Source organism: Sarcophilus harrisii, chromosome 6, assembly GCF_902635505.1.
Source record: "Sarcophilus harrisii chromosome 6, mSarHar1.11, whole genome shotgun sequence".
In the NCBI taxonomy this organism is placed as follows: Eukaryota; Metazoa; Chordata; class Mammalia; order Dasyuromorphia; family Dasyuridae; genus Sarcophilus; species Sarcophilus harrisii.
The window spans coordinates 149917997-149939567 of NC_045431.1; the positions used below are offsets into that span (position 1 = coordinate 149917997).

Sequence of the window (21571 nt, forward strand, 5' to 3'; positions counted from 1 at the left end):
ATAGCTTGTATAAATCCACAGGACAAGAAAAAGATCCCAATTTTACCAAATAACATATTAGTCAAATGTCAAATCCATAACACTAAAGAAAAATTTTTGTAGGCAATAAGGAAAATACAGTGCACCCTCTATGGAAAACCAATCAGAACAGAAAAAGATTACGAGGTCCACAAAGATCAATCAAGAAATTAAAAAGAAAATTTGGCATGATATTCTGAAGAGTAGAAAATGATGGATGGTATTCTTAAAACAATGTTAAAGCCTCAACATAAAAAAAAAAAAAAATTACACTCTCCATAAAAAGGGAAAAATTTTAATTACTCCTTTCAAAGAACTAAGAATTCAATAGGATATTTAATATCTAAGTTGACCAAATAGTAGAAAGTAATAAAAGCAGATGAAATGAAATCTGTTTTCATGTGGCTAAAGTTAGATAAAAACATAAAGTTGGGAAGTGAGGATCTTTTTGAAACAATGAATTAATATTATACTTTAAAGGGAAAATCTTTATTTCTTCATTGCATGGAGGGAAGGGTAAATAAGACTATGACTTCATTAGTACAGGAATTCTGGCTGAGGAAACTCTCTTTACCAACGTAGACTGGTACCTGCTTTGCAATTTAGTTTTACAAAACTATTTGGGCACTACGGCAAAATTGGAATCCAAGATTTCTGTGACAAGGAAAATTCTAAACCACAACTGACTTTCTCATTTTAAATTCTCATTAAAATTCTCATTTTAAAGCAACTGTATGGTATGAGAGAGAAAACTTTTCTTAGATAGAGGGAAAGGGCAGCCCAGGTAATGACAGGTAGGACTCTAGAGGCAAGGTAGCTGAGAGGCTTTCAAGTTTTTCTATCCTTTTGGAATGGCAAAAAAGTAAGAACAGAACATGAAGGTACAATTTATGAAGAACAGGACCTGACCTGGACAGTGATATGAAGCAGCTACCCAGACATAGGGAACTGAGGTAGCTATATGGTAGAAATTGTTAGACTTGAGCAAAAATCCTACTTTGAATGCTTATTAGCTAAGTAACCCTGGGCTAGTTCAGTTATTTGTTTGTAACATGGGGATGATAATAGCACCTACTTCAAAAGATTGTTGAGAGGTGACATATAAAAGAGGATGAGACAAGGCCCTTACCACTAATACTTTTAGGAGAGTTGTACACTATAGGTAATTAGGGTTAAAAAACTAGCTCCCAAAAAATTAGAGACTCCACCTTTTTTTGTATCTTGAGCCCCTCTAGTGAAATCTTTATGTGTAAACATATTTATATAATTCTTTTGTTGCACAAGAAAGATCAGATCAAAAAGGAAAGAAAATGAGTAAGAAAACAAAATGCAACTGCACAGCATCAAATAAAGTGAAAATGCTATGTTATGATTGACATTCAGTTCCTACAGTCCTCTCTCTCTGGGTGTAAATAGCTAACTTCATCACAAGATCATTGGAACTAGCATCAATCATTTCTGTTGTTGGAAAGAGTCAAGTTCATCATTAACATTGATGTTGCCATACACAATGATTTCCTAGTTCTGCTTGTCTCTCTCTCCAAGCCTCTCTAAAATCATCTTCCTGATTGTTTCTTATAGAACAATAATATTCCATAACATTCATATACCGTAACTTATTCAGCCATTCTCCAACTGATGAGCATCCACCCAGTTTCCACTTTCTTGCCTCTAGTGAGAGTCTCTTTTAAAATAATGTTTTCAAACAAAACAAAATGTTTTCTTCATAAAATTCATTTTTACGATTATAAAGAAAACCCATTAATTATAAGTTAGTGCTATAATTATAATAATTACTTTCATTTATCAATTTTTAAAGTTCATAGATTTGGGAATAATCAAAAGAGACAAATGATCAAAAGATTAAAGGGTAATAAAGGACAAGCAAAAAAATGCAAACAAGAGCAACAGATCTGATGTATAGTCACAAAACACTGTCTTCTGAATTTGACTGGCTCTATTGAGAATTAATATTTCTGGGAAAGAACTCTGGGAGATGACTAAAAACCATTACATTGAATTCCCAATCCCTATATTTATGCCCACCTGCATTTTTGATTTCCTTCACAAGCTAATTGTACAATATTTCAGAGCCTGATTCTTTTTGTACAGCAAAATAACGTTTTGGTCATGTATACTTATTGTGTATCTAATTTATATTTTAATATATTTAACATCTACTGGTCATCCTGCCATCGAGGGGAGGGGGTGGAGGGGTAAGAGGTGAAAAATTGGAACAAGAGGTTTGGCAATTGTTAATGCTGTAAAGTTACCCATGCATATATCCTATAAATAAAAGGCTATTAAATAAAAATAAATAAATAAATTTTAAAAAAAAGAGAGAATAAATATTTCTGGGGAAAGATTCAAGAGCAGTTGTTAAAATGGGGCCTTTTAACCTTGGAAACCTACATTACTGTCAAAGGCATAACCTCAACAATAAAAAACTGACTATGTTAAACAGATAAAAAGCATTGTCACAATGGCTAACTTGTAAAGATACTGACATATTACAGAATTAATACTAAGAAAATATTCCCTTCTCAGAGCTAGTCAAATCAAACAGAAAAATAAAAAGGGAAATAGAGATGAATAAACTATTTCAAAAATTAGATATGACTAATATAGGGTGATTTTTAAGAGAGAATATTCAAGAATACTTTCCCTCAGCATTCCATGGATCCTTTACAAAAAATGTCAATAAAGGAATTGTCTTAAGACTACAAGGAAACAAAAATAATAATGAATAAAGGAACCAGGAGCATGTGATACAGACCTAAATAAAAATTAAGTAATAACATCCTGAAGAATGAGTGGGTAAAAAAACAAAAAATAGAAATGATAAATGTTTAAAATAATAATGGAGAAACTGCTACAAATTTATTCACTCTGGGTAATAAATGAGCAAATGAGCAATGTGTAATTTCACTTGCTTTTAGGAAAAAACAATTAAAATTTTGTGTCTCTCTCTCACCTTTTACTATTTCAGACCACATTTAAACATTGAAAGTGAAGTACAGAATGAAGAGATCATCTAAATAATTTTATAATCTCAGATATTGTTACTTAATTATCTTATGTCGATTTATAAAATATAGCAATTTTCTGAATATTTCAGATATTCAGATATACTGGGGACATAGGAACTTCGCTTTATTCTCAAAATTACAAAGCAACATTCAAATTCAAATCAAAAATTCAATTAATTTTAAAAATGAGGGTGAAAAAACATACATACAAATATAATAAAGATGAAGAGTGGAATTTATTAAATTTTTAAAAATAAGGGTTAGTAATCATGATAGCAGGAAAAGTTAAAGCGAAAATAGATTTAAACAAAAGAAAAATAGAGAAACTACATTATATGTCACTCATATTAATCTATACTGTTTTATACTGTTTAAAATAACTACTTATTTTAAAGTTGGAATATTGCTATAGTACAGGAAATGATAAGTTGGGGGGAAATGTGGAAAGACTTGCCCTTATGAATGAAGGAAGATATTATCCACTTTCAGATAAACAAGAGGAAAAATAAGAGTAGTATGCATTAAAAAATGTATTATACAAATGTACATAGTTATAGATATCTGTGTGTATCCATAATTAATTGTAATTTTCTTGGTGGGGAGGGGAGGAGAGGAAGGAAGGGAGAGGAAGAGAACCAAGTAAAAAGTGTACGAGAAAGAACAAAAAAAAAAAAACCCTACAAGGAAACAAAGAAAAAATGGACAGTTCTGAATACAATGTGTAATATTTATTATATAAGGTTTTTTGAAATACAAACATATTACTTTATATTTTTAATCATCTTTTGTTCTGCTATTCATATGGGAATGTTTTCTTTTTTCTTTTCCTATTTAAGTTTTTAATAAATAAATTTTTAAAAAAAGAGGGTGTGAGGGATGGGGAAGAGGGTAGCAAGGAAATTAGAAGCCATTAAGATTCAAACATTAGACTATAGTAATATGGAAAGTCATGTAAAACATATATTGGATATGTTAGAACAAGAAAAGTTCCCCAATTTGTGCCCCAGGATCGGGAGCTAGAAAACCTACGTTAATATCCCATCTGCAATAAATCACTTAATTCCCCTGGTTTTTAATGTTCTTATTTATAGAGTGAAAGGATTGGATTAGATAATCTCTGAGGTATTTTTTACTTCTAGATCTATAATTCTGCAAAACCAAATTTTTAAAAGAATATAGACAGACACATCGCCAAAGAAATGTTAAGATAACCACAACCATATACATGATTGCTCCAAATCACTTTGAGGGAAATGCAGATAAATAAAAGAACTAAAACTTCATTTCATATTCATCAGATGGGCAAAAGAGACAGACATGGTTTTTGTTGGAGGGCTATGAGAAGAAAGGTACACTAATGCACCAATAGTGGTCTTGTAAATTTATCCAATCATTCTGGAAAACAATTTGGAATTGCATGGGAAAATTCACTCTAAAATACAAAAATATCCTTTGATCCAATGACACTGCTAGTACTACATACCAAGAAGATTAAAAAACATTAGAGAGATTTCCAGAAATATGGGTAGCATTAGAGAACTGGAAGGAATATAGAGAATGGCTGAACAAAATGAGGTCTATGAATGTAACTATATTATTGCATTGTAAAAGTGTTGAATTAGATGATATTAGAGAAACTGGGCAAAAATTTTTTAAAATAGGGAAAACTAGGAGAACAAGACCATTACAACAATGTGAAGGAAAATAATACTAAATGACTTTAGAAGATAAATGTAAACTTTAATAGACTATAAAGGACTGAAGAGCGAGCATTTCTCTAGTTTTGGGGGAAAGAAACAGTAGCTAGAACTGTACATTTTCAGATATATGTTGATTTATTTTGCTAAAAGTACTTATTGGTTATAAAAAGAGAGGTCTATGGGGATGAAGAAAGTTATTGGAAAGAGTGACAGTGATGTTTTTCAAAAAGAAAAGGGCATCAATAAAACAGTGAAAATGAAAAATACAGATTCAAGATTTACTTTGCAAAAGTTATATCAATCAAGATTAAGAACTGAGACTTGTAAAGACAATTTTGAAAGTAACATGTTGAATTAAATACATACTTTAAAAGGAAAACAAGCAATATATAATATGAGATTTGTAGGGGGCTGCTAAGTAATACAGAAGATAGAGGACTAGAGGCACTTACTAGCTGTGTGACCCAGTGCAAGTCACTTATAACTCCAACTGATCTCTTCTCCCCCCCAAAAAAATTTGTATAACCATGAATATCTCTCTACTATATTGTTTATTGGGAAATGGTCGTTCTAGTTGATATTTGTGAAGTTCAAAATACTTAAAATGAGGGAGAGAAAAGGTTGACACTTAAGGAGTCAAGTGAGAGAAAAATCTTTTTGACATAATAAAGTCACTCCCCAATAAATATATGTGCAAAGGATGCAAAGAATTCTCAAAAGAATTGCAAACTATTAACAACCAAAAAGAATGTTCCAAATCACTAAGGGAACACTCAAGAGAATTCATTGTATAACTATTTATAAGGATAACAACAACCAAAATTAATAGCCTAACTTAGAAGAGTTGTGGAAAGATGGGGATAATGACGGATGGCTGGTAAAGATATGATAGAAATTGTCATATCATTCTAAATAAGAATTTGGAATAATGCAAAGAAAATGATTAAAACACTGAAGCATTTTTGACTCAGAGAGTACAGTGCCAGGTATATATACATAAGGAGATGAGTGATAAAAATAAAGGCCCATATACAACAGCACTTTTTATGGTAAGAAAAAACTGTTAAGTAATTATCAATGATTAGGGAATGTTACAAAATTGCACGAATATAAAGGAATATTTCTATGCTATAAGAAACAATGTAACAGAACTGATTCAAAAGGAAGTAATGGGAAAACAATATATATAATAAATATAAAATGTAGTAGACCGAAGGGCAACAAAATAGTTACAACTAAATGTTTCAAAATTATATTGAACCAGTTTATTCCCCAAAGAAAAGTTAAGAGAAAACACCTCAATTGTTTGCAAATATTATAGATATGTAACCATCACATCACTTTTTTGTTTGCTAATTAGTTTTGCTGACATGTTATTCTAAGACATAGCTTTCTTTGGAGGAAGAATAGATGATGTAAAAGCAAAATGATAACAATTTCTAAAGAGTTAAACCTAGAATAGTTAATATATCCCTAAAAACCTATTTTCCAATTAAGATAGAATAACTTCTATGTGATTTTAAGCAGTATATGTCATATAGACCTCTTTCCAGCCTGAAGTGCAAACCTGAAGTCTTCAAATAAAAAAAAAAAAAAAATCAGTCAGAAAATATGGATGTGTGACAGACAACCTGAGTTGTTATACTTAAATTTGAGAAATTTAACAGCTATATTCTCTTGTCTGGAAAATTAAAATAGATATGTATGTAATAAAATGTGTATGTAAAATAATATGTAATAACATACACTCACATACAGGCTTTTTTGTTAGATATACTTTTCAAAGAAAACATAGTATTATCTGGTTTTCAACAATTCATTATTATCTGTACTCACTTTATTACTTGTAGAATTTCCAGAAGGCTTTCCTTCCTCTCTCTTATGTTTAGAAGAAGAATCTTTATGGCTATCTTTAGTGGTGCTAGTACTTTTGGAGTGCCCCTGAGCACAGGGGGAGGTTTCATTCCTTGGTCTTTTCTGTACATTCTTGGCTGGTTTGTGGGAAGGTGACTCGGGTGGTATTGGCGGTAGCTCTTTCTTCACGAAGTCTGAGGAGGGCTTCAATCTGGAGAAGAATACCACACTAAACTAAATCTGGCTATAATATCAACTGCTGGACCAGCTATTTATACTTAAATTAAGAAAAAGTTGCTGTAGTCAAAATAACTGTTCAATTAAACAAGGTGGAAAAGAATAAGGAAAAAACTCCTGTAAGAAGTCTTGTCTTATATGCTTTAGATATATAAAGACAGAAGGGAATCTACTAAGAGAAAAAGAAAATCTCAGGGAATTTTAGTAACCCTAGATAATCTCATTCTAGAACAGATTAGAATTAAGCTTTTTAAAAAAAAATGACCCTTTTACTCAAGAGATCTCACGTCTAGGTATATGGATCAAGAAGGTTAAAGTCAGATTTAAAGGGTCCCATATACATCAAAATTATTTAAAGGATGACTTTTATTTGTGATAAAGATCTTGGAAGCAAGGAGACACTCACTGAGTAGGAAATAGCTAAACAAAATGCAGAAAAGAAATTTAATGGAATATTACTATAACTATCTGGAAATGACAAATATAAAGAATTCAGAGAAATATGAGAAAGTATATCAACTAATGGAGACTGAAGTAAGCAGAGACAAGACAGCAATATTCAATTTCTAAAACAATGGAAATAATAGAAAGAACAAGAATAATAGTGTAATTAAAATCACCAAAGGAAACAGAAGGGGGGAAGTGAGAGGAGAAGAAAAAAGGAAAAGAGAAAGTATAAAGGGAGAAAGGGAAGGAGTACTTGACTAAAGCAAATAAATAAGTTAAAATACTTCAATATTTAAAAAGATTAGATTACCACTTGACAACAACAGAAGCTTACAGAGAAGACATAAAATCTATTATGAAGTGAACTTAATCACTGATATAATTTCCTCTCTATTCAATTTCTTCCTCATGACCCATAAAATAAAAAGAAGTAAGTATGGTGTGTGATCCAAATACATGTTGCTTTTATTTATGAGGAAAGTTCTTACCTCTTTGGGAGTTTCTGATAATTAGCAGAATTGTGGAAATGAAATATATGGATAAAATATAGCTTCACATAAGTTACTAGCTGTGTTAATATTTTTTAAAAATCAACATTTTCTGAATGTAAACTGCTTGCATTTTTGTTCTTCTTCCTGGGTTATTTATACCTTCTAAATCCAATTCTCCCTGAGCAACAAGAGAACTGTTCAATTCTGCACACATATATTGTATCGAAGATTTACTGTAACATTTAACATGTGTAGGACTGTTTGCTATCTGGGGGAGGGGGTGAAGAGAGGGAGGGGAAAAATCGGAACAGAAGCGAGTGCAAGGGATAATGTTGTAAAAAAATTACTCTGGCATGGGTTCTGTCAATAAAAAGTTATTTAAAAAAAAATCAATATTTTCCTTTAAACTTTATACTGGTAAAAATAAAACAATATCACTTTTTGTTGTCATTACCTAAAAGGGTACTTTAACTACACAGTTCTAGCCATATAAACAAAAGCCAATCTTATATTTAGTGTTTTGGACATTTCTTTCTGGATATCGTCCAACCTGTACCTCAAACACAACAAATTCCCAAACAAGTTTCTACCAAATTAGTTCCTTTTCTTCACTTCTGTATAAAAATACTGACACCCAAAACTTTTTTTTTTTTTTAAATATTAAACTAGGCTAGAAATCTTGGCATCATTGATGACTACTCCCTCTCCTCATATTTACTTACCTACCAAGTCCTAACAAAACCCAAATCTCTCCAATCTGCCCCCTCTTCCACTATTAGCATACTAACTCGGGCTTTTTGGTAACTTCATGCCTTACTTATTGCAGTTTCTTCCCATGTCATCTCCCAGCCTAAAAACCTGCTCCCCATCAAAAATATCTTAAACACTGTGGCATTTTTCAAAGAATATTTACAATATGTATTATATTTTAGGAAGATTATTCTGAAACAATTTTACAAAAGAGATTAAAAGGAAGGCTTATTAATTTCTTAATTTAGCAGTTCAGATAAAAGGTAATAAGGCCTAAAGAGTGGCAATAGAAATTTTAAAAAAAGAGAGAACAGAATATGCAGTCAATAATTATTAAACTGTGTAATACTAGAAAAAAGAAAAATATTAACTACATATAGAATTTACATAATTAAAAAGGATAATTTCCAACATACATATATATTTTCATTTCTATGAAAGAGAATTTATTTTATTTCTAATATTCCCAAATTTACAGCAATGTAAACTTGTTCATTTTTAAAAATAATCCTCAGAAACAAAATATTAAGCAAAAGCAATATGTTTGTGTATATATGTACAACCAAATAGCATCACATTCAGTACATTTTAATGAGTGTTACTGCATAATTTCAAACAAATATATTTTCACACATTGCTCTAGACTTAGTCTCATTAAAACTGAGCTCTAGCGAACAACTAAATTTTTCAGGGGATATATTTTCTAAGTTTGATGAGGTGTCTGTTGGGGAGCATTATGTGTCAATAAGAAATAATGTAACTTAGAAATTTAAAAGATGAGCTAAGATGGGGCTAAGATGACCAGTTTTAGGTTTGCAGAATTGAAAAAATAGAAGCCATTATAAAATAATGGGATCATTTTATTAACTAGTGTGCTCATCTTTATACTCACCTTTGTTTACTAGAGTCTTTGTGAGCATATGATGACGACAATTTGGTTTCTTTCTCCAGTTTGATTTTCTTGCTATCAAAGTCTCTTTCTGCTTCACTCTGTAAGTGAATTAAGAGAAATTTCACAGACTTAAATATTCAAGTAAAACAATATATGAAAAATTCCCAGAGTACAAAGTATAACCTGACAATTTAGATTTCGTTTTTCTTTTTAAACTATCAATATATAGGAAAAAAAATTAAAATCAAGCTTTCCCAGGTTTTGAAGTAAAGGACTTATAGTGATTATGATTATTTAACTAGCTTGAGGAAATGAAGTTTTAAGCAAGAGAGAAACAGGTATGTGTATTTTTATGTAGCTTAAAAATTATTTTTGATCTATTTATTCAAATGGATCACCTAGCCAAAGATCACATAAAAACTTTGTTAACCTTCTTTTTTATCCAGCTAGGATTTGAAAGTAATGATGTAAAATTTGAATAGTCTCATCCCTACCACTACCAATTTCTTCATACCAGCATTGAAACTCTAAGTTTACTCATGAAAACTTCTTTACATGACTAAGAAGTGGAAACAATAGCACAATTCAGATCTTCCAATTTTTGATTACCTCAGGTGAAATATCTTAGGGAAGCATCAAGTCAGCCTTTGTTAAAAACTTGAAATTCTCTCTCAAAAGTTAAGATGGAAAAGAAAATAATTCACTTCTCAAATTAGCAGGATAAGAGGAATGTTCCAGGTCACATGATCAACCTGACTAAATTTTTCATCAATCCCCACTCACACTCAAAAAATCCTTTAAAAGAAATTGCACTCCTACATCATGCACCTGATATAGGCCAATTCCCAATGAATTCAGAAGACAAAAATAATTTTAAAAGTGTAAAAGTGTTATAAGTTATCACTGAAAAAACCATTTACACAAAATGACTCAAGAAATTTTGCTCAGGATGCACAATAAGATGCCTCATCCTCTGTAATTGCAGATTCTTTCTCAAATAACAAGGAAGAAGAAAGCAAGTTGCATTGCATAGACTGGTTCCTACATTATCAACTGCCAAAACTACAAAAGTACTATTCCAAAACCTCTAGCTCTTCCCATGCAAAAAAGGTAGTATGTAGAATAAATTAATATTTCTGAAAGATGTTAAGTTACCTAAGGTAACAGATAGAAAAAAGAAACAGAGGATAAATAGGCAAAAAGACAACTAAACTATCACTTTTTTTGCAGGTGTAAAGGGTTTTCTTACAGAACCTTACAGAGATAACTAAAAAAGAAGAAACAAAGGATAACTTCAGCATAGTTGTAGGATGCAAAATAAATCAGCATAATTAGCACTTGTGAACCTACAAAACTCAGCAAGAAGACATTTAAAAAAAAAGAAATTTCATTAAAAAGTTACTAAATGGTATTGGAAGTCTATCTACCAACAGCAGTCATATAAATATAGGTACAAGACATTCCAGAAAAAATAAAAACACTACTAATAAGGAAATATACCAAATATCCTTGGAAGGCCAAGCCAATAAAATTGATATTACTAATTAAGTTATTTATTCAATGACATAAACTACCAAAGAATTTATATCGCTAGAAAAAAAATAACAAAATTAATCTGGACGAGCAAAAGGTCAAAAGGAAATGAGATGATTTGATATTGGTTAAAAAAATTCAGTGGGACAGCTAAGGTACACACTTGGGAAAGCTAGAAAACAGAAGGGCAGAAATTAGGCTGACTTGTTGATCTCATACGACATCCCAACTTAGATATAAATGGTCCCACCACAATCACATTAGAAGAGCAAAGAAGAAATTACCTGTATTATTTCTAGATGAGATAATCAAACAAAGTACAGATAAGATCACAGAAGGTAAAATGGATAATTCTGACTGCACAAGTTTTTACATAAAAAATGTAGCAGAAATTAAAAAAAGGAAAATCCAGAAAATCCTTGTAGCAACTTTCTCTGGTAAAAGTCTTATTTCTATATTATATAAAGCATATGAAAAGGATATGAACAAAAATATCAAAGAAATCCAAGCTATCAGCAGCTGTATTTAAAAATGTTCCAAATCAATAATAATTATTAGAAAAATACAAACAAAAGTAACTGGGTTTTATGTTAAAATCCCACTTGAAAATTTGACAAAAAAGATAAATGACAAATATTGGACTGGGTACAAGTAAACAGATATAGCAATGCCTTGCTCATGGAGTTCTATAATGATAGAGAAGCTGCACCTATATAGAAAAAGTTACTTTACACTGATACATTGTTGGTGCATCCAGCCATTCTGGAGAGCAATTTGGAACTATGCTCAAAAAGTTATCAAATTGTGCATACCCTTTAATCCAGTAGTGTTACTACTGGGCTTATCTCCCAAAGAGATCTTAAAGAAGAGAAAGGGACCTGTATGTGCAAGAATGTTTGTGGCAGCCCTCTTTGTAGTGGTCAGAAACTGGAAACTGAGTGGATGCCCATCAATTGGAGAATGGCTAAAGAAATTGTACATGAATATTATGGAATATTATTGTTCGGTAAGAAATGACCAACAGGATAATTTCAGAAAGGCCTGGAGAGACTTACATGAACTAATGGTGAGTGAAATGAGCAGGACCAGGAGATCATTATATACTTCAACAACAATACTAGATGATGATCAATTCTGATGGACGTGGCCATCTTCAACAATGAGATGAACCAAATCAGTTCCAATAGAGCAGTAATGAACTGAACCAGCCACAACCAGCAAAAGAACTCTGGGAGATGACTAAGAACCATTACATAGAATTCCCAATCCTTCTATTTTTGCCTGCCTGCATTCTTGATTTCCTTCACAGGCTAATTGTACACTACTTCAAAGTCTGATTCTTTTTGTACAGCAAAATAACTGTTTGGACATGTATACATATATTGTATTTAACTTATACTTTGACATATTTAACATGTATTGATCAACCTGTCATCTGGGGGAAGGGGTGGGAGGAAGGAAGGGAAAAGTTGGAATGGTAGACAAGTTGGAACTGTCAATGCTGAAAAATTACCCAGAAAGAAAAAAGAAGAAAAAGTTACTTTATTGAGTAACTTTTTAAAAGAGTTACTACTCTCTTATACAGGCATATCACTATTAAGACTATGCCAAAAAGGAAAAAGACCCACATGTACAAAAATATTTCTATCAGCCATTGTAGTAGCAAAGAAAAATAAAAGGAGGGACTATCCTCAAGTCCCAAAGGGAGTGATGGGGACAGATCAGTGCTTAAGAAAAATTACTTTGAGAGCAGGGAAAAGAATGGATAGAAGAGAACAGAAACCATTTACAAGACCACTGCAAAAATCTAGGCAAGAATCTTTTTATCAGAAAACAAGTAAAAGTTATCTATGATCTAGCAAAAGGAAATGTTGAATCTTCTCTCCTTCTGCACCAATCCTATCAGATGAAATGTTAATAATTCAAAAAACAACCTCAATCCAAACCAGTTCCAATTGTTCAGTAATGAAGAGAGCCATCTACACCCAGAGAGAAGATTATGGGAACTGAGTGTGGACCACAACATAGCATTTTCATTCTATGTTGTTGTTTGCTTGCATTTTGTTTTCTTTCTCATTGATCTGATTTTTCTTGTGCAGCAAGATAACTGTATAAATATGTATACATATATTGGATTTTACATATATTTTAATATATTTAACATGTACTGGACTGCCTGCCATCTAGGAGAGGGGGTGGGGTGAAGGATAGGAAAATTTGGAACAAAAGGTTTTGCAAGGGTCAGTGTTGAAAATTACCTATGCATATGTCTTGTAAATAAAAAGCTTTAATAAAAACAAAATAAAATAAAAAAATAATCTAGGCAAGAGATGCTAAGGACTTGAACTAATGCTGTGTAATTAAGATAATTAAGGTTTAGTGAGAATTTTTAAGGATGAAGAAGAGGATACATTTTTAAGTCACCTAGAATGAACTTGCATATGGAAAAAGTTAATTAAAGCAGAATTAGGAACATGGGGACAATATACTGTAGAAAACATCAAGGAGGAGATCAAGAAGAAGTTAGTCATAGAAAGACAATCATTTCATGAGAGAGTGTAATATTAAAGATAATAAAAACAAGGGATTCTGGAACATAGTTCTCTTGGAAGCAAAAGGAAGCAGAGGTAAAAATGGCAAAATTTGGTAAATGAGTGTCTGTGAGGTGACAGAGAATCAAGTATAACAAGGGTTACCAACTGAGATTTTAGAAGAATGGAATTCAAAAGAAATGGAGAAATTGGGAAGGAACATGAGTTTTGGCAAAAAGATAATTAATTTTGCTTTGGATATGTTAAATGTGAGATGTCTCTAGAGCATCAAATTTGAAATGTCCAACTGACAATTAATGATGGAAGATTGAATGTCTTAGGAACAGGCAAAGAGTTAATAATCAAATCCACAGAAACTGATGAGAACACCAAAAGAGTAAGCATAGAAGAAGCCTTGGATCACCCTCATTTTTACAGATGCTAAAACTCAAAAGCCCAGGGGCAGCTAGGTGGCACAGTGGATAGGATACCATCCCTGAAATCAGGAGGACCCAAGTTCAAATCTGGCCTCAGACACTACACTTCCCTAGCTGCTTCCCTCAATTGCATAAAAAAAATCCAAACAAACAAAACCTCAAGTCCAGAGAAATTTGCCCAGAAGTAGCAGAACCAGGATTAAAAGTGTCCAATGATACCTCTTTTCCCCCTAGTATCATGTAGGGCTTTGTTCACTTGAAGCAAGCATGATTCAAATGCACTCCAAGTGCATATAGGCCAACTGAAATCTGACCTCCTGGCCAAGAGAAAACTCAAAGAGTTCTCGAGAACAGCAGCAAAGAAAGAGTGGTCAACAGTATCAGCAAGTTCAGAATCCAAGAAGGAATTAGGATAAAAAATGTTTTTAAACATGGTAAATGAAATAACTTTTGAGGGAGCAGTTTGAGTTAGGTAAAGAGACCAAAAGAGACTACAAAGTCTGAATTAGCTTTAATAAGAAAAAGAAGAAGAAATACTGAGAATAGTTGATTTTTGAGGTATTTGACTAAAAAAGGAAAGAGAAATTTAGAACAGCAGCTTAAGGAGATGGGCAGACTAATAACTTTTGAAAATGAAAGAAATTATGATGTATTTTTAAGTCACAGTGACAAAGACAAAGAGAAAAAGAAGATTAAAGCAGAAGCCTGAAATGGGGATAATGTGCTATGTAGATGACAGGAGAGATGAGATTAAGGATTTATGTACAGACGTTGGCCATGGTGAGAAAGGCCACTGCTTCACTGGAAATTAGTCAAAAAAGAATAGAGACAATATCAAGGGATTCGGAAATATACAGTTATCTTGGGACATGGGGCAGAGAGCATAGTGGGAAAGTCAAAGGTTTGGAGGATAGGGTACATAGATAATTGATCTAGAGCAGAGGTTCAAATGTAAACAAGTGGTTGCACTTGTTCAAAAATTTTGCTTGTATTCATCCACTTAACTCATATATTGAGTATAAGCATTAATTATTCATCTAAGATCATATTCTTTCATGTAAATGCTTAGCAACAACCACCAGTGATATTGAAATATTCAATGTCTTGACTAATTATTCTAAAGATCATGGTTTGTATTGGTCATCCTGCCATCTAGGGGAGGGGGTGGGGGAAAGGAGGGGAAAAATTGGAATAAAAGGTTTGGCAACTGTCAATGCTGTAAAATTACCCATGCATATAACTTGTAAATAAAAAGCTACTAAAAATTAAAAAAAAAAAAAAAAAATAGAAATCATGGTTAATCTTAGGATAACTATGTAGACATTTGTATTGATGGTACTACAAAAGTAATAATGGATAAAAATGTTGGAGTTCTCACATGAATCAAGGCCATGGAATTAAAATATACCAGAAATCATTAGATGATTCACCATTGCATACTTGAAATTTAAAAAAAAAAAAAAAAAAGCCAACTTTAAAATTTTCTTAATGAAATTATAAAAATTGTTCATTTTTATTTAATCTTAACCCTTGCCTACATTTCTTTCCTAATATTCAGTGGGATGAGATAGGGGGAAAGAAAGTTCTTGTGCAGGGCAGGCAACCCTGACTAGGAGTACTCCTGGGGTTCCTTAGATTTGTCTTGGTTAGTATGGCCATCATTCCTGCACCTTTGTTATCTATCACTCCTGGGTAGTATGGTCTTTTTGGTCTTAATGCCTTTCATTTTCATCTTTTACCTTCTTGTGACTAGAATCGTTTGATAGGCCCATAGTGAAGGGGGAGCTCTATTATTATACCCATATATTAGAACATAGTATACTTGAGTATACTATATAGTGGTACAATATAAGGAAAAGGGAAATTATCAAGTTTTCTGGATATATCACAAAAATAAGAATAAAACTGAGAGTAAACAATCAAAGAAAAAAGAACAATAACCTGGACAAATAATGCCTTAATAAATTTTTTCCTTACCTTTCTCTTTGTGATCAATTTGTTTGATTTCTCTATGTTTCTATTCTCTGACTCCTGCTTATTTCCAGTTGGGAGTTGTTTATATTCCATTTTCTTTGGCTGGCACCCCTTTCCAGGCATCTTGGGGACTTGAGAAAGGAGGGATAAGTCTATCTTCACCACTAGGCTTTGTAGGAGAGGGGTATCCCTGAGTGACTTTGTGTCTCTGAAAGGCAATAGGACCTTACTCCCAACAAGTTCCTCTTGAACAACCAAAGATGCTTTACAACCACTATTCCTGTTGCTACTGCCATGAGTGGCACCCTGGTTCTGAATTTGGGGACTGATAGGGAAATTTTCCAGTCTCTGATCATCCATATTGTTTTTTGTGGGTTCAGGGTCCAAAGGTGTTTTCACAGGCACTGGGTGAGAATTTTTGTGCTTCTTCTTTTCACAAGGAACTGACAAAGACTTGAATTTCTCTTGCCTATCTCCACAAGATCTAGGTCTCCCTTTCGTTTTGACTTTGGGCTTATCTTTGGAAGACTGGTCTTTTGACCCATGTGTAGAGACTGGTTCACTTTCTACCTTCAAGTTATCCTGAAAATCTTCCTGGATGGAAGCTTTTACAGCCCTTTTCGGTTGCTTTGAACCAACTGTCTGCCAATGTGGGGGTCTTCCAGTGTCTTGCTGTATAACAGACTTTGAGTAGTTTCTCTTGCCAGGATGGGAAACTTCAGGAGTAGACCTGGGGGCTTTACTGGAATTAGCAGAGTGGGGCTCATTGGAGACAGTATGCTCATGACCACTAGTGCTACTGTTGCCTTGTCTGTGCGCTTCCTGGTGTTGGTGCTGGGGCCCTGTTTCATTGAGGTTCTCTGTTGATACAGGTGGTTGAGTGACTTTGGTGAGCCAGTTGTCCAGTTGCCATTTATTTGCTGTGGGTGGGTCAGGCTAAAGGTAAAAAAGAGAAAAGTATCAAGTTATTACTACTGACAATCACTTTCATGAATAAAAATCAAACTTTCATTCATTCCAGGGTTTAGTCTCATATGTCTGGATCATGGAAACCTTATTTATTTGAATTCCTCTATTTTCCTTTTAATTCACCCAAAATATTTGCGGATTCTTTTGTTGTATTAAATACCAAAGAGAATAAAAGGTAATTTTATATATTTCTGGAAACACATTTGTAACAGAAGTAGTTAACAGAACTAAAAGAAATGACATAAAATTCTAGGGGAAAATAACTTTTAAAAATGGGGACTAAATAACAAAAAAAGCAGGGGGCATCACATGACCAGACCACAAGTTACATTGAGGATAAAGTGTGCATCTGTGATAACATTTGTATTGGGAATTCTTGGTGAGGAAACTCATGAAAGCAAGTCAGCACCTCTGATACATAAAGAGTCTTCAAATTGCCAACGACTATGAGAAGTTTCATAACTTTCTATGGGGCACACAGCCAGTTTCTCTTAGAATCAGGACTTGAACGCAGTGCTCTTCTAGTTCCTCCTCTAGTCAGTACCAAACTGACTCTAAAGCTATGTTACAGAGTAGAAATGATTAAATACCCATTTGATTCTTCTTAAGAAAGAAAAAAAATAGATCATAGATATGTAGAACTAACCAAACACATTAGAATAATATTTTATGTGAGGTATTGCAATCATTCTATAATATGGAATTATCAGACAAAAATAACTAAACTGTTTATACTTTTTACAGCAGCTACAAGATATATACTGCAAGAAAGAAACTTCTTATAAATACTGAAATATTCTTGGCAGCAATTAAAATCTCTAACATGCCACAGAAATTTTTTCATCTAAAAAGCTCACTCCATCCCTAGACGACTACTCAGACTGGAAGTACTTTTCTCTCTGAAGTCATACTTTCTGATTGGTTAGTATACACATATCTACCTATATTCACTAGTTTCCAAACCACTAGGTTGAAGAGATAATAGATCTCTACTGATTACTAAATGGAATTAGAAAGGAATTCAGATATGTCTCAGTTATGCATAGCTCATTTAAGAAAACTGACTAGGAACTGAATCATAAAGGTCTTAGTAAAGAATATGGGAAAGCAGCAATAAGTAACATTACATGCAGATCTTAATACATTAAAACTGTATTTGGTAATGTACTTTAAAGAATATAAAGGTAATTAGTGGCTATATAATACTAAAGAATGGTCAAAAGATGAAACTATAAAAACTATACAAAAGTTCAAAGAAAATGACAATAACAAATGAACATAACAAAATTTATGAAGTGCAATTCTGCATGAAAATTTATTTCTCTAACAGCATTACCAACAAAGACTAAATCACAAATTAAGCACAGCTTAAAAATCCTAAACTACATAACAAGCTAGAAAGTATTAAAAATTAAAGAGATTAAGGCCATTTAGTTAATTCAGGGAAATTACTACTAATAAGCTCAGTTTCTAAATGCATTCAAACTTGGGAAATAATATTTTAATGACAATGATGATAACAGTTTAAGGTTTACAAAGTGCTTTATCTTATGTTAGTTATCTCAGCTGATATTTGTAACAACATAGTAAGATAGGTGTTATACTCTCCATTTTACAAATGAGGAAAATAAGGAAACATTTTATAAATGAGGAAAATGCATAGGGTCACGCAAGTAGTAAATGTCTGAGATAGGATTTGATAGCAAATCCTGTAGGCCAAGTTCAACATTCCTGACAATGCCACCTAACTGCCTGAGGCAAAAGTTTTCTTGAAACATTCAAGATATTGTCAAATATTCTGGATTAAGAACCTACTTTTAAAGGTACTAGCCTTCATATTAAGAGGTAGAAATGCCGTGGGGAAAAAAAATTTGATTTTATGCCCAAAATTTTAATATTGGGCATTAAATTATTTACCATGCTTTTTTGTTTGTTTGTTTTGCAAAGCAATTGAGGTTAAGTAGCTTGCCCAAAGTCACACACCTAATAATGTTAAGTATCTAAGATAGGATTTGAAATCAGGTCGCCCTGACTCCAGGGCCAGTGCTCTATTCACTGAGCCATCTAGCTGATCTTAGGCATTAAATTATTTAAAACAAGAACTCCTGCCATCTCATTCATTTATTTATTGATTTATTTTTGGGGAAGATAATTGGGGTTAAATGACTTGCCAAGGGTTACACAGCCAAAAAGTGTTAAGCATTGGAGGCCAGATCTGAATTCAGATGTTCCTTACTCTTGTTGCCTACCACCTCATTCTTAATCCAAATTTTTGTCCAAAAGGTTTGATTCATTGCCCATGGAGGTTAACACTAGTAACTGTCCAAACAACTATCTTGCTCATGCTAACTAATAATTTTATAATTTCAGAGGTATTAAAAACAAATATTTTATTGGAAAAAAAAAATGGAGACAGGTGACTCAGTGGATAGAACACCAATTGTGGAGTCAGGCGGAACCAAGTTCAAATTTGACTCCCGATACTGCTACCTGTATGATCAAGTCACTTAATCTCAATTGCCAAAAAGGAAAACAAAAAGAAAACAAAAAAAACAAAACAAAACAAAAAAAAAAAAAAAAAAAAAAAAAAGGGGAAGGTTTTCTCCTAATTAGGGTTAAAATTCTATAAACATTTAATTTTAAAAAAAAATGATAATCTCAATAGTTAACAAGAAAATGTAGGGTGTAATCTATTTTTCCAAAAGGAATACAGAATCGGGAATAAATAAGAAAACCCATTCCTATAGTATGGGAAACTGACAAGTCTGTGTTGATAGAAAAGGAAATGCTTCTGCCCTGGATAAGGCAAATTCACAAGAGCCATCACGAAATCTGCTACAGAGGGACAAAAGTTTCCATGTGGGACATTCCTACACCACAAGGACACTGTACCTCAACTGCCAGAGGTTCTGGACGCTCATTCTCTTCACTGTCACTTGAACTGCTCTCACTCTCAGAGTCTGAAGAGCTGTCAGAATCACTAGTGCTCTCTGATTCTGTATTGCTGGAATGTGCTGAAACCACACTGTCTGCAATGGACTGTGGAACACTGTAAAACAACAGAGAGAAAATCAGACAGCAGCACATAAGATGCTTTCTTTTCCTCTCCCATCTTGTTTCCATTTCTCTCTATTTTTTTTTCCCCTGAAGTAACAAATGTTCCTTTACTATCAAAGGAGGTCAAAATCATAGCTCTAAGGCTAGAGGGCACCTCAGAGGCTATCCAGTACAAACTCTATTTTACAAGAAGGAAACTGAGGCCAAGGTGGACTAAATGATTTCTCCACTATATATCAATGGTAAATGTGAGAAACAGAAAATATTAGTTCTGGCTTTACAAAAGAAATGAGAGGTAGGCTAATGATCTTCTGGGATCATTAACTTTTGGATTTGAATTCCACAAAGGAAATATTCACTTCTAGAACTGTCAGCTATGGAGTTTAATCCAAAGGAATCCCTAAGGACTTAATCCTCACTAAAAATCAGTTTATTTTTTAAGGCAACTGAAATAAGATCAGTTCAAGAAGAAAAGTAGAAACGTTTGATTTTTTTTTTCTCTAAGAACTATTGTATGATAGCAAAAACTATAAATATGATGACTGGAAGATAATTACTTAGTAGGCATATACTGGCCACTTGTTTCACAATGACTAAAACAAGGATTATGTCCAATGCATATGTTCAGACATACAAAAATACACTCACACATACTCAAACTTCTTGAAGTCACTGCCGTATAAGAGTAGTAGGTGATTCAGCAATCATTTCATTTTAACTCAGTTTGTATAACACCAGTAGAATTATGACAAAGTATATAAAATTTAAGTGGTATCTTGAAGGCTTTCAAAAATTTGTAAAGGAAATTCAAAAGAAAAAAGTTGCATCATCATTTTTCAAATATTTTTTTTCTAATAGAAAACACAATTTTGAACAGCAAACTTCATTTAATTAAATGAAAAGACTGATGGTTTCTCCATTGTCAACAATGTAGTGTTAGGTGAATAGATAACACTGCTATATGAATGTTACAGAATATTAATGTAAAATTAAAATTATTACAATTAATATCCACAATTACTAGCATGATAGCTGTGTGTCTACGTTAAATAAACCTGGTACATAAAGCCAGGATTTTTATGTCAAGGGTAACAATGGGTGAAAATTTAAGGGAATCTCATTTTAAATTTCTTAGTTTTCCTTCCCACAGTGTTATGTCTCTAATCTATGCCTATTTATGATCCCTGGGTTGTTATAGTACATGAGCAGAACTTCCAGCTTCAAAAGAAATAGTAATAAGTTATTTTCCTTTCTTAAAGACTGTCAAACATATTTGTCACAATAAAATATTTAAGAGCACTAGAACGGTTTAATTTTTCCAATGATTAGATTGAAAGCTAACTTATTTTTTAAAAATCCAAGAACTTTCTTTTTTCTTTTACTGTTTAATACATGACTTAAAAATGAAGAAATCCACAGAAGAATTTCTCAGCCTATCAACCAAAGTAAGAGAACCAATTAAAACTTAACCAGGAGTCAGCCCCTAATTAGGTTCATCTAAATCCACTCTAAACCCACTTTAGAACAAACTCTAACTAAACTATATGTTTATAGTTTATGTCTGAACATTGTTGTCAATGTCTGAAACAGTTGAAATATCCCCCAAATTGTAACAAAATAGCTTTCCATTTTCTATAGAATATCAAGATTTC

The 21571-nt window shown here is 32.6% G+C and overlaps 1 protein-coding gene across 5 annotated transcripts in view; it reads right to left on the reverse strand.

Moving 5' to 3' along the window:
• AFF1 (AF4/FMR2 family member 1) overlaps positions 1-21571 on the reverse strand; it is a 191043-nt gene that overhangs the window by 19303 nt on the left and 150169 nt on the right. For all 5 annotated transcript variants that reach the window (XM_031944200.1, XM_023505763.2, XM_012552040.3 and 2 more), the window contains 4 exons: positions 19755-19911; positions 15897-16829; positions 9419-9516; positions 6584-6812 (listed from right to left, as the gene is read on the reverse strand). In XM_031944200.1, the coding sequence (XP_031800060.1) occupies positions 6584-6812; positions 9419-9516; positions 15897-16829; positions 19755-19911 (1417 nt within the window). The remainder of the gene's footprint in view (positions 1-6583; positions 6813-9418; positions 9517-15896; positions 16830-19754; positions 19912-21571) is intronic.